The sequence below is a fragment of the Ascaphus truei genome, chromosome 1 (genome assembly GCF_040206685.1).
Source record: "Ascaphus truei isolate aAscTru1 chromosome 1, aAscTru1.hap1, whole genome shotgun sequence".
In the NCBI taxonomy this organism is placed as follows: domain Eukaryota; kingdom Metazoa; phylum Chordata; class Amphibia; order Anura; family Ascaphidae; genus Ascaphus; species Ascaphus truei.
The window spans coordinates 129,531,043-129,544,160 of NC_134483.1; the positions used below are offsets into that span (position 1 = coordinate 129,531,043).

General features: G+C 39.9%; 1 protein-coding gene across 11 annotated transcripts in view; it reads left to right on the forward strand.

Annotated features, from left to right (window-relative positions):
• Positions 1-13,118, forward strand: part of CCDC171 (coiled-coil domain containing 171) — a 279,688-nt gene that overhangs the window by 20,032 nt on the left and 246,538 nt on the right. For all 11 annotated transcript variants that reach the window (XM_075594761.1, XM_075594743.1, XM_075594738.1 and 8 more), the window contains 2 exons: positions 10,082-10,174; positions 11,743-11,903. In XM_075594761.1, the coding sequence (XP_075450876.1) occupies positions 10,082-10,174; positions 11,743-11,903 (254 nt within the window). The remainder of the gene's footprint in view (positions 1-10,081; positions 10,175-11,742; positions 11,904-13,118) is intronic.

Below are 13,118 nucleotides of genomic sequence, written 5' to 3' on the forward strand. Positions count from 1 at the left end.
ATACTTGCAGTGGCCGGGCGGGCTGAAGACAAGGATTGTCTAAGTTCGTGAGCCAGATCTGGTAACGTGAAAGACAATAAGCATAAACACGTTGCATGAACTCAGTAGTAAACTGGAACTTTGCTCGGCAACTTCCTACTCACAGGACTATCCTTTTAAAGGAAGTTGCCAGAAGCAAAGATGGACGGTCCAGCCACAGAGGGCGAGCAAGAGCAAAATCCAGAGCCAGAATATGAAAACCCGGAAATGACTTTACCAAACCTGAAACAGTCCTACATAGCCGCTCGGAAAACAACCTTATGTGAACAATATAACAATCTATTTGGCTTCCTTAAACTAATTTTTAAGAACAAAATAGGAAAAGAGCACAAACTTCATACCGTAATATTTTATTAAACATGAAGTGACAAATGTCTGTAAGTCAATAGCATGAAAATTAAGGGCTAGTGTGCAACGTTGATAGCGTTTTAGGAGTCCTCAGTCAGCACGGGAATCCCAGTCCTTCCGCTCCGCACATGTACTGTTCGCATCATGACGTCACCATGCTGACGGACCACACTCCAGGTGTTCTTCAGATCGCTAGTTTGCGAGGACGCCTAAGACGCTATCACTGCTGCACACTAGTTCTTCATTTTCATGCTAGTGATTTACAGACGTTTGCGAGTGTCGCTCTATTTCCCTTTTGTCTAATTAATTAAATATTATGCTACGAGGTGTGTATTCTTTTTCTATTTTTATTTCTGTAGCTCTATTTTGAGGAGCCGGGTATATCCTATTGTTGAAAAGAGCAGCTCCTTCAAGACGGGACTGTTTTTGGGATAGTAAATATATCCATGATTAATTGTCACTAATTTAAAATATTTTTTGCATATGTTTATTTGTTTTTAGTGATTTATTTGATTTTTTTTTTGTTAGTTTTGTAGATTGTATTCTAGCTCATTTACAATTTGATTTTAACGCATGTGGCTTTGGCTATAATAATAATATTTTAACATTTTTGTTGATTTTAGTCCATTTTTCAAACTATTGCTTAGAGTTCATTTAACTATCAAGTGACCTGTGTTATAATCATTTTTAAACCAATTAAACCATGCTAAAATAAAAGATGTGGCTACTTTAGATTTTTTCTGGAAATGAATTACAGATTGCATTTCTTATGAGCTCCTAAATGACTGAGTATTGATGAGCCAGTTGTTTTCTTTACCCGTAGCCAACCCTGTCCTAATCAGAGAGCCAATTCAGAGGTGGGATCTGACTGTGTAAACTGTTGATAAACACAAAGGGACATCAGACAAACGGCAATAGCAAGAGAATTCAAAACGCTCCCAAGTCTGAGCTAACCATGTTTACAAACGAAGAAATAATTTAATTATAGGTGTCAGAGTTTGGTAAAGAAAAAAAGGCATCAATCACACAATATAACCCCTTAAACATGTCACTGCTATTGGTACGCTGGTCCGAATATGGCGTACCCCTAAAAAAAGCGAAATCAATAGGTTATTAACACCTACACATTTTTGTAATAGGGAAGTGTTCGCCTTGTTGAGTGTGTGTAAGTCTATAAGTATATGCAAATAAATGCAAATGTATTGGTAAACACATTTTAAAGGGCTTTCATAATACTTGCTTCGATGAACCCCCATCTTGTATAAATGGGGAGAGTAAAATGTACTTCTTACCATGTTAGAAGAAGCACACAAAAGACTTGAGTAGAGTACAAAAACTTCTGTTTGTATTCAATTCATCAGAGCCAGTGAACACAGTGACGTTTCAGGACCAAATGTCCTTTCCTCAGACCAAACACCTAACATGGGAGACTAAACAAACTACTATAAATACCCGTGCAGGGTTAAAGAAATCACCTACCCCCAGCAACACCTGTGATGAGTGGCTGAGCACACACTACAGCCTAATTACTTCCGCCTTTGATGTCTGACGTCATCGCGCAACTAAGCGCCAAGACGCGAATGACATCATGACGCGATGACGTCACGTTGCTATGCAACCTAACTGATATCAACAAAAGAGGGATTGGCACATAGGAAATCGCACAGCTAGACTGCTGTGCAGTATAAGACAAGTAAATAGAGGACATAACTCCCAAAACTTATTATTATTATTATTAATAACCAGGAGTACTTAATAGTAAATAGGAGCAGTGGAAACAGATGTTAGTGTCCTTCTCTTGCATGTAGTCCAGTACCATGAGGAACAAAAGCTGTAAACAGAAGTGATCTATGTTAAATCATACTGCAAGCATATGAACACCTTAAACAATCTAATCATGATTTATAAGTACCAAGGCAGACAGTCCCCACAAGAGGAACACCAATGGAGCAAAACAAGAATAGAACTAACATAATGGTGAGAATGGCGGGGAATGCAAGGCATAAATGTAACTTTAAAACTATGATTAAGGACAACAATCTTAGGAACGATCCTTTGAGCACCTCCCTCACTGACGCCTAACACTGTCCCACACCAAGCTTCTGACACCAGCGCACGCCGGACCTCCTCATGCTGGTGCCCGAGCCCAGCTTGCTTCCTGCGTGTGCCGATGTCAGAAGCTCGGCATGGGACAGTGTTAGGTGTCAGTGAGGGAGGCCCGCAGCTGGGGAGAGCCGGGGCCCGGTGGCGAGAGGTAAGGCCGCCAGGCCCAGCCAGAGGTCGGGCCCAACTTGCAGCGCCGTCCGGGGCCCACAGCCACCGGCCCTGGACAGTTGTCCTAGCTCTCCCCCCCTGTCGGCGGTTTTGATTACACACTCCAAAGAATCCAGATTGGTTAAATAGTTTATCAAAACATCTCAAAATTAAAACTACATTTTAATTGGTATGATTAAAACATAACATATAGAGATCAAATAAAACCTGTCTACTATTAAAAATCCTGTGCTCAGGACGGTCAGTGTAGTAACCTAGTGTATGTTGGCAAGGAATAAAATGGTATATCTATTAATGTAATTGTTGTAAATCAACCACTACTAATGTAGCATGTGTACAATAGCTAGCAGCCACTATGTTCTTTCAGATAAAGTAAAGTAGCTGTCTGCATTAACAGACTAAGTTTGCTGTTGGCAAATGTACAGCATAGGTGGGTATCAGCCAGTGTGGGCTAAGTAATTGTAATCTGAAGAGAAATGTATTAGACCAGTCAGTCCTTTTTATATTGCACACTTTTAGTCAAGTCAAGTCAAGCCTTCTGTTCTTCACTGTATCAGTTTAATGTCATTATGCTGCCCTCTACTGGATTATGCTATAATTACACTGAAGTTTCTTAAGGATCCGAGGATAGAGGTCTTGTTCCAGAGATCCAAGTTAGTGATGTTACTGGCTCTGACCCAAGTCTTAGTCTGTTTACATTTTTTCTGCTGGTGCTGCCTTTTAAGAATACCGGGGCGTGACTGCTCGGCGGCTGACAATCACTGCTGAGAAGGAAAAGATTGTGCAGCAAAATCCATAGCGCTGCTATGGTTGAGAGGGTATAGAGAGGGCCAAAGAGGGTGTGGGGCCCAAACCATTTTTGGCATCAGGGCCCACTATCAACTTGTTTTGCCAATGGTATTAATAAGTAGAACATAATGGGCATTACGGCGTACAGTAGGTTCAAAAGATTATGGCTATAGGCTTGCTGCAAGCACAAAAATCAGTATGCAAACATTTTTTATACCTGCTAGCAGCATCTAGGAAAGCATTGTAATTGAGTATAGATTAGATTTAAAAGTGGGAAGCCTGTTCTTAAAGGCAAAGGATAAAAAAGAAAACCTGTTACCAGTGCAGTGGTTATGTATACATGTCTAATAACTAGGGGGGAAAGGGGGAGGAGCACAAAGCCAGGGCACTGTCCCGGTGACCCTACAGTTTATGACCTGCACCTCTGCCTGGGCCCTCCTGTGGGACTATCGGCAGGTAACAAGGGCACTCCCTTTTGCTCACCACCGTCCATCTGGTCTCTCCACTTCCCGAGCCCTATAGCAGGCCTGATGGGCCGTCCCTTTTGCTGGCCACCACCAATGTAATCTGCAAATCATAGGTGACGTAAAATATTCATCATTGATTTTGATTCCTTTTTCTTCCCAATCTAATTTCAGGACATGGTGTCTCCATGCCGCCCTCCCTTGCTGATCCATATACACCCCCAGGCCCATTACCCCTTACAACCCCTCCAGGACCTCGCAATGCTTCCACCCAGGCCCATTAACGACTTGTATCCGTCCCCCCCCCATTACCTCTTTACATTCTACCAAACTGTCCCCATGTTCACTCCTGTTACCGTAACATACTTGCCAACTGATGCTTTCTCTTTTTGATGGCCACCAATCTTTGCATTGAAATCTTCCATAACAATCTTGAGGTCACAATTTAAGTTGGTTGATTTCATGGTAGAAGTCTTCCACTTCATTGTCTGTGTTACTTGATGTTGAAGCATACACTTGGATTATTTGAAGCCTGCATCTCTTTTGTCAACTGAATTACTTTTCTGGCTGCTCTTTCTGATGAGTTATCATACTCCACTATGTTGTTTCTGCATCTCTTGTTAACGGTTACATCTACTCCACTGATTCTTCCATTCTCTGTACTTCCTGTAATACTGTAGAATAGGTGTCCACTATTCTGCTCAGAGGCCTTCGTCTTTTCTTCTAACTTCACTGAGGCCAACAATATCCCATTTAATCTTTTCAAGTGTTGCTTCACTGTAGAGAGTCTAGCAGCTGAAGGTAGCCTGATTTAGTTCTGCATGACAGCTTTTGTTTAACATCTGGGGATACCTAGCACCCTCTGCTTTCATGCCTTCTTCTTGAATGCTGTCAAGCTCATGGACATTCCAGCCCTCTAAAAATGAGGGCCTGTCACGTACAGCACACCTGTGAGCACATAACCTTCATAGGGGACAAGAGTTAATACACCGCTCGCAAACTGTCCCACTCTTCACCTCCGCAAAGGTCCCTCAAATGAGTAATATCTCCCCATAATCCGTCCCCATATACCATCTGTCACAAATGGCACATAAGTAGGCACGTGACTTAGATCTGCAGTCAGGGTTAATACACACAGCTACTCTAGCCAAATCACCTTTTGCCTGCGCAAGGTACCTCCAATGAGTTAATATTAACGCCTAACTCAATTGCAAACACATCTATACGCTGCCACCATCCGAGATAGTTATGCAAATAAAAGATATCAAATTAATAAATCTGCAAGTGTCTCAGGTCTCTGTTTATGATAGAAAAAACTATGCACTTAACGCATAACAATCTGTTGTAGCAAAATGTGTCCGAAAAAAAAAAAAAAATATATATAATCAAAAAATAAATAGATGATACCGTTCTGTGGTTAACGAAATGCTTTTATTTGTGCGAGCTTTCGAGATACACTGATCTCTTCTTCCGGCGATGTTACAATGAATGAAGCAAGCAAAGGCTATACTATAAACAGTGTCTATTGGAATGTTATCTGTGCTGGTCCTTCCCCCGGTGTGGATGTGTTTTATGGCTGGAGGTGTCAAAAGGTTACTGAAAGCAAGTGATGAAAGAGTGTGTATGTGTATCAGTGTGAATAAAAATGAATGGAGAGCCCACAGTATATACAGTGCTTTACAAAAGGTGTGTGTGGAGTGGGAGTGGATATAAATGGTGTGGGTGGGTGTGGAAATGTGAGAGTTAGTAGCACAACTAAAAGTGTGTGTGGATACTTTGTGGTCCCTATTGGTGTATAGGGATGGAAAAACAAGGAGTATAAGTATGTGTGAGAGACAGCTGTGTGTGCATACATATAGCACAGTATGTACAGACATGGCCTATAGCGCTCATGGGAAGAGAGTTCACTTGTGTCAGTAATGACTCATAAAATTTTGATCTCTGTTTAGGCCACTGCTAAGATATATATATATATATATATATATATATATATATATATATATATAAAAAATAAATACAGGGCCTAGATTATGGAAAAAGGATTACAAGAACATACAATTACAATAAATTCAGAACAGTTTCTCAAAATAACAGGATAAAACATAAATTAGAAATCCCTATACAATACATTACTCAAATGTCATAGGTCTTCTCCCAGAGAGGTCGCTGGTGCAGGAAGATGAGATATCACATGTTTGATCCAAACACACCTCTGTTGAAATCTGATTGTTCATAAATCCTTGATGTCTTATTTAGTATTCTTTCCCAATGAAACAGTATAAACCACCCCCATTGTAAATCAACTGTGAGATTGACAGTTTTATGACAGAGGGGGAAAAAACCTGTCAAACGACATTTGAATTGTGCCTCAGTATATAACCGCACTCATAACTTCTCACCTCTAACACTGAGACACACGTTGTGAGGATCGGGCTTAGGCCACTCCTCCACGTCGTGTCTCGTGACACACATTGCACTGACAGGTTCGTGCCCAGGTGCCGTCCAGAGGTTGTCAGACGCAGGATTCAAACACAAATTAACACTGACAGCAGAACAACTGATTCACCTAGAGCACCTGCAGTGCTAACTCCGTCCGCCCCGTGACAATCAAGTGATTTGATAGTGATTATCGTATTCAGCTGTGCTCCTTGTCTTTGATTAGTTCTACAATCAAGAATTAAACATCTGCTTCAACAGTGTACCTCTCATCCGATTGGTTCACCAACCTTTATATGCTCAGTCATCCCTGCTCCAAATTGGCTGAGCATAGTAGTCTCTACCTAGTGACGAAGTGCTGTCCACAAGCTTCTCCTTGCCATACCCTGCCGTGCTTGTCTTGCGCTACCTTATGTTGCATTCAAGTTACCTTGACCATGGACCTCTACGCTACTTCCCGGACCTCTGCAACCCTCAACCGCGGCTTGGATATCGACCACTCTATCTTCTACTACCCTCGACCTCGGCTAAGTGACCTTAACTACCTTCCACTCTTCTACCCTAAAGCGCAAGAAAAGTGTCTACTTACAATGTAGCTGAAATAAACAGGCATGTAAGGATAAAATCTTTTCTGTGACTGCACTCAAGTTCCCTTGGTTGAAAGTAAACTACACAGTCCAAATAGGCTTGAATAAGCTACATTAGGTGAGGGTCTCTGAATAGATCTCCCTGTTTGTCTGTTGTAAGGACATTTAATTCTCCTGCCTGTGCTGCAAAGCCTTATTCAAGGCTATAGGGACTATGTAGTTTACTTTCAACCAAGAGAACTTCAGTGCTTGTGGACACAGTGTGTAACCTGAGAGGAGTTCCTGACCTCACCGGACCCGCTGCTGCAGTCATAGAAAAGATTTTATCCTTACATGCCTGTTTATTTCAGCTACATTGTAAGTAGCCACTTTTCTTGTGCTTTATTTATATGATAAAACGTACTTCACCATATTGGCATTTTTCTCTTTTATAGATCATATCTCGCCCTGGATTCTTATAAGGATATTCTACGTATTTATCCCACAGGTGTTAGACATTTAACCACTTGTCTTTGATTTGCGCCTTTTGTATTTTGAGATATATATATATATATATATATATATATAACACGAAAGAAAAAGGAAATCCCAAACAAAAGCACTCATCATGAGAAATAATAACAAAAGTATTTAATAATCAGAAACTGAGATAACAATGAAAAAAGAAAGGGTGAACAAAACATACAATTAAAATAACATAACAGACAGGGAGAACACAGTCAGGGGCTAATATCAAAGATGACAGAGTGTGTGAAAAACTCTCTCTCTCTCATATATATATATATATATATATATATATATATATATATATATATATATATATATATATATATATATATATATACATATATATATACAGTGTTCGACAAACCTATACATTTGCTCGCCCCGGGCGAGTGGATTTAACCCCCGGGCGAGTAAATATTGGCCCAAGCAGCACACGTTTGGTACTAGGTGGCGAGTAGATTTTTTTGTGTGGCGAGTAGATTTTTTTGGGATTTGTCAACCACTGTGTATATAAATATATATATATATATATATATATATATTTACATTTATTTAAATGTTTTTGTTTGTTTTGAATGTTTGTGGTCACACAAAACCCTAACATCTGCCTCATTTTAAATTCGGAGATTATTTCAGTAATCCCATTCCCATGATCATCACATATGGTGATTTATGGAGCATATCCCTATTCACGACACAAAAAGCAGCATCGTTCTCACCCCCTGCGAAGATCATGAAGATGGTATTATTAGGATGACCCCAAAAATCAGTCGGGGGGGGTTATTCTTTGGTCTGATTTTAGAGGTTACATTAGCAAACACATATTTCTGATTATCACAAGGAGTGCCCCCACTTCTCATTGCACAAAGAATGCTATGTGCTATAGGAGGGGGTTACTGCATCATCACTTTTTGTAATTATGAGATTAAGATGGGGGAGTCATCCACTTAACTCCCCCACTTTATCTGGTGGTTGTGTGTGCTATTTTTCTTTTTTGTAAGCAGACTCGCACAATTTTCAAATGTAATATTTTTGTTTGGTGTGGGGGAGGATGGGGGGGTCAAGGTGACAAGGACCCCCGACACAAATTGCTATGAATATATGGGTACTGTTGAAAAATAATTCCTTATTTTTTTAGATACTGTAATTAAATTGGCGAAGTCTATATAATATGCAGATGGGACCAACACCAATTTAAAGGTGAAGTTTTTATATACTGTATGGTTTGATGGGTTACACAACACTGGCCCAGAAATCACTGTCTAAAAGTTGTATTGCAAACATGTTACAATTCTAGTAGCCCCATAGACAACACCTACCCTTGGCAATGGAAAGGGGATTCTCGGGAAAAAATACTTTTGAGACGAAAGCCAAAATACCCATGTATGCACTTCTTTGGGTGTGTACTGTCAGAAAATATATACTTTAGTGGGGGTATTTTATATGCTATAATCCTGTTTTGATTTGGCAAGGATGTCAAAATCTGAATTTAATGTATTTTTGAGAAATAATATCACGGCTGTTTTCAACAAAGATTTCCGGGGCACATTATTTTTTTTAGAGGGGAAACGCCAACCATGTCTAAATTCCTTGTGGCATATACTTTCAGAAGGTATTTACTGTACTTAAATTTGGGGTATTTGTATGCTAGAAAGTAGTTTTGACTTGGCAGTGTGTATCTTTTTACAGTCCGCTGAAAAACAAAAAAACAAAAAGTGAAGCGCCTTACACAATCTGACTTCTCTGGGGCCTGTATTGTCCAAAACAGGATGTAAACCTATACATATCTGGTATCAATGTACCCCGGGGATCCAGGGCAATAACATGTAGTATTACATCCCATGATTATAATAGGCTTGTATGCAGGGCCAGCTGGGATGTTTGCCGGGCTCAGTGCAGGGACATATGCAGGGACTCGGCTTTTACCTTCTCCGGTGGCATCTCCTCAGCGTCCCGTCTTCATGGCTCCGCGACATCAAATGGCGTGACGTTGCCATCGTGGCAGCGACATGCCGTGTCACGTTGCCACGGCAACACGGCGCCACAGGGTGTCGTTTTGTCATGGCGCCATTTGACGTTGCATGATGACGGGACCTTGCATTAGGAGATGCCGACGGAGACGGTAAGAGAGTTACAGAGGCCCTGCGCTCTCCTCCGGCAACCGGTTTAATTGTTGTAGGGGAGAGCACGGGACTTCTGTAGCCGGTGCACTGCCGGCACCGCCATCGAGCAGCCCTGCTTGTATGATACATTTTAATCTAAAGTCTGATATTCGTGGTCTTGATATTTTTCCCAGAAGTTAACCTTCTTTTCAACAAAGATTCCAGCCAGACATTTTTGTGGAGAAAGACAGGCTACCCATGTTAGAATTCTTTTTTGCGGGTCCTCATAAATTACTTTCTAAAATAAAACTTCTTTATACTGTAACTCGGCCTCATTTACCACTGCTGCTGGATTCTTTCCTTAGTCACTTATCAGCCTTGATTAGATGTTAATAAAAGCAGCAGGTACACTGTGTTGCATGTTCTGGGATATTGGTGGGCCTAAATTGACACTTATTGAACTTTTCCGAAATTATGGAGCATGTACTTCTATAGCTAACCTCTACTATTACTAATTTACTATTTTTCTTGATAGGCCGCAACTCAAAAAGCAAAGAGATTGGAAGAAAACATTGAGGCAGAGAGAGCAGCACATCTAGAGTCTAAGTTTAACTCTGAAATCATCCAGGTAACCTTAATTCAGATGGAAATGTGGAGTTGTAATTGTGAAAAATGTATAGAATTCAGAGGATTTCAGTCACCTTCAAGAGTTTAATAAACCATGACCCGTTCAGGAATGACTACCACTGAAGAGATCTGAATTGCCTTAACTTTATGAAGGCTACAATTCAGCCTTACAGATAGCCTGTGTCGAGTGGTAATTTATGCTAGGCGAGTATGTCCTCTCGACTCCCTCCCTTCTTCCTGCTCCTTCCCTCCACCCAGATGTCGCATTGGACCACGGAGGTGTGAGGATGGAGAGAGGTGTCACCTCATCTTTCTCCTCTTTCGCCCTTGTGTCACACCCTCTGAGGGGGTGGGCTGGTAAATTTGTAGTACTTGTTTGCAAGGCTGCTACAATCTATCATTAGTTTGAATCCCTTAAGCATGTACCATTTTACCTTTACTGTTCTGTTCATTACCCATAAGTCATTGCTAATGTTAAGTTATTAAACTCAATTTCTTGTATATATTTATCTATTTTTTTAATTTTGCAGACTTGGAATCTAAATTTGTTACAGAGAGATAAAGTGACTTGCCCAAGGTCACACGGAGTTGACACTGGGGTTTAAACCAGACTCCTCTGTTTCAGTGTCATTGATTGCGTCTCAATGAGTAGAAATAATCTATTAGATGTATTAATAAAAGGCCTTTTATATGAACATATATATTTTTAGATTTACCTCACTTTTGGTAGACTTCAAATGAGCTCTCTTTTTGGGTCAAAAACAAATGGATCCTTTTTCAAAATTACCTGAAAAGTGTTTATTTTGCCCAAATTCATAATGTAATAAAAACTCCTTAATACAATGCAAGTAAACATTTTAAATCAACTTTCATTTTACGAATGTTTAAAAGTGAGGTATTCAACATTGAAAGTCTTTTGAGCATAAACTATTCCTGCCATGGTTAGAGATGTGTGAACCTGCCGAGATTCGCTTCACCATTGTTTTGGACAAACAACCTACAAAAATGTTGCTAGAAATGTTAGCGCCAATAGCAGCTTGCCACATTACATTATTTTACATTTTTTTTTACGTTTGATTGAATTTTGGAAGGAAGTGAAAGTAATTGAATTTAATGGACCATGCAATGCCCATTTACTTTTACCGTACAGGCAAGCCTGTTGCGAACGTTTGTAGCAGAGCAAGCTTTTTTGCCGAATCTAAATAGGTGAAATTGGCCAAGCTCACTGGACTGTGCAAACAATTTGCACATCTCTAGCCATGAGTGGGATGGTTAGTTTAATTGTGTTAACAGTTAAATGTAGATCAGTGGCAGCCAATCTGGGCTAATTAAGTAATATTAGATATTTGAATCTTGGAATGTTTTAGGCCACTAACAAAATTGTATCTTAAACAGTTCAATACATAAGAATCTGCTTTAAAAGTCATGATCTCAATGTTTACAAAACGCCTGCAGTTGACCCCCCGCTGCCATGGTTGTACAACCCTAACTTAGATTAGCTTCAATATAAACATAGATTAATTCTGTTCACTTTTGATCTCGGTTACATTGTTACATTTGACATCGTAGTTGAGAATTCGGGACCTGGAAGGGTCACTGCAAGTGGAAAAAGCCAGCCAATCGCAAACTTCTTCTGATTTGGATATGATCAAGAAACAGTTCAAAGAAGTAGAAAATGCTTATAATAGAGAAAAGAGCAAGGCAGAAGACACTAGTGCGAAACTCAAGAAGTAAGTTGCTGCCTATTTGTCATTAATATGATGCCAATAAACTACTAAACAACTGTACAGTATAGCTTTAGTACTTGAGTCCCTTCTATTTATATTGAATACGGTATGATGTACATTTAGCATTGGTTGTTCCACTACTAACATTTAGTAATGATCTTAGCATTTGCATTCTGATAATTGCACGCTTCCATTGTCACTTTTCAAGCTATGTATAAGCAGAGGAGCCTTCCTGTATAATAGTTTTGAAACTCTTTAAATTATTTAGAAAAAATGCAAAAATCATATTTATCATCCCTATTAATCCTTTGCGCTACTTTATAAGAAGCGACTCTTTGTTCCCATACTTTTAGTGCCCAAACTTTTGACATATGTAAACCGTAGAGAGGTAGTTGTATTCTGCTATAATTCTGCTATAATGGAGGAAAGCATAATCATGTTAAAGCAGCTGTACCCAGGGGCGAAACGTTTTGTTGCGGTTCTTATCTTAACTGAATAGGATCCGCTGCCAATGACTAAGGGGAAAACCTCATTCTAGTAACATCCTTTTAGTCATTAGTTAACAGAGATGACGTGTGGCAGCCATTTTTATTTCCCAAAAGTGTACGATAAAATTGAATGCTATGGCCCACATTTGCAAAACAGTGATCTTAAATAACACTTTATTGCCCATCCACGTTTTACCTGGTTTATACAAGTTATGGTGGTGGAGGGAATCAATTTGGGGCGACGGGATATTTTGCAACAACTAAATAGGTCCACTTTTGGCTAGAAAAGAAGTGCATCTGTAGATTGTGAAGGTTAGGAGCACTACTTTCCTACTTCCACTTTGAAATTCATTATTTAATAATTATACAGACCTGATATTTGGTAGTTATAGTACTGTATATATTTGGGAATTTTCTATTTTCCTGTGACATTTTGTTACCAGGGTGAGAGTGTGCTGCTTTCCCCTAGCTTGCCTCTTACATGCATTTTAGGCCTTGTTCTTTTTTTAGTTTTGTGATGTCGTCTACCCTTTGCTTCCGAAGTCTTCAGCTCCATTTAAAAACGTAGGCTAAAATCATCCCGAGCTACTGTAGGGGGAAGTCGGCTTTGCAGCCTTAATCTTTGTGGTATATGGGCCATATTGAGTAAGCAGGCTTCTGCATTAAGACACCATCTGGTTTCGGAAGAGATCTAACAAACTATTAAATTAACCCTTTGGATGCCTCTTGA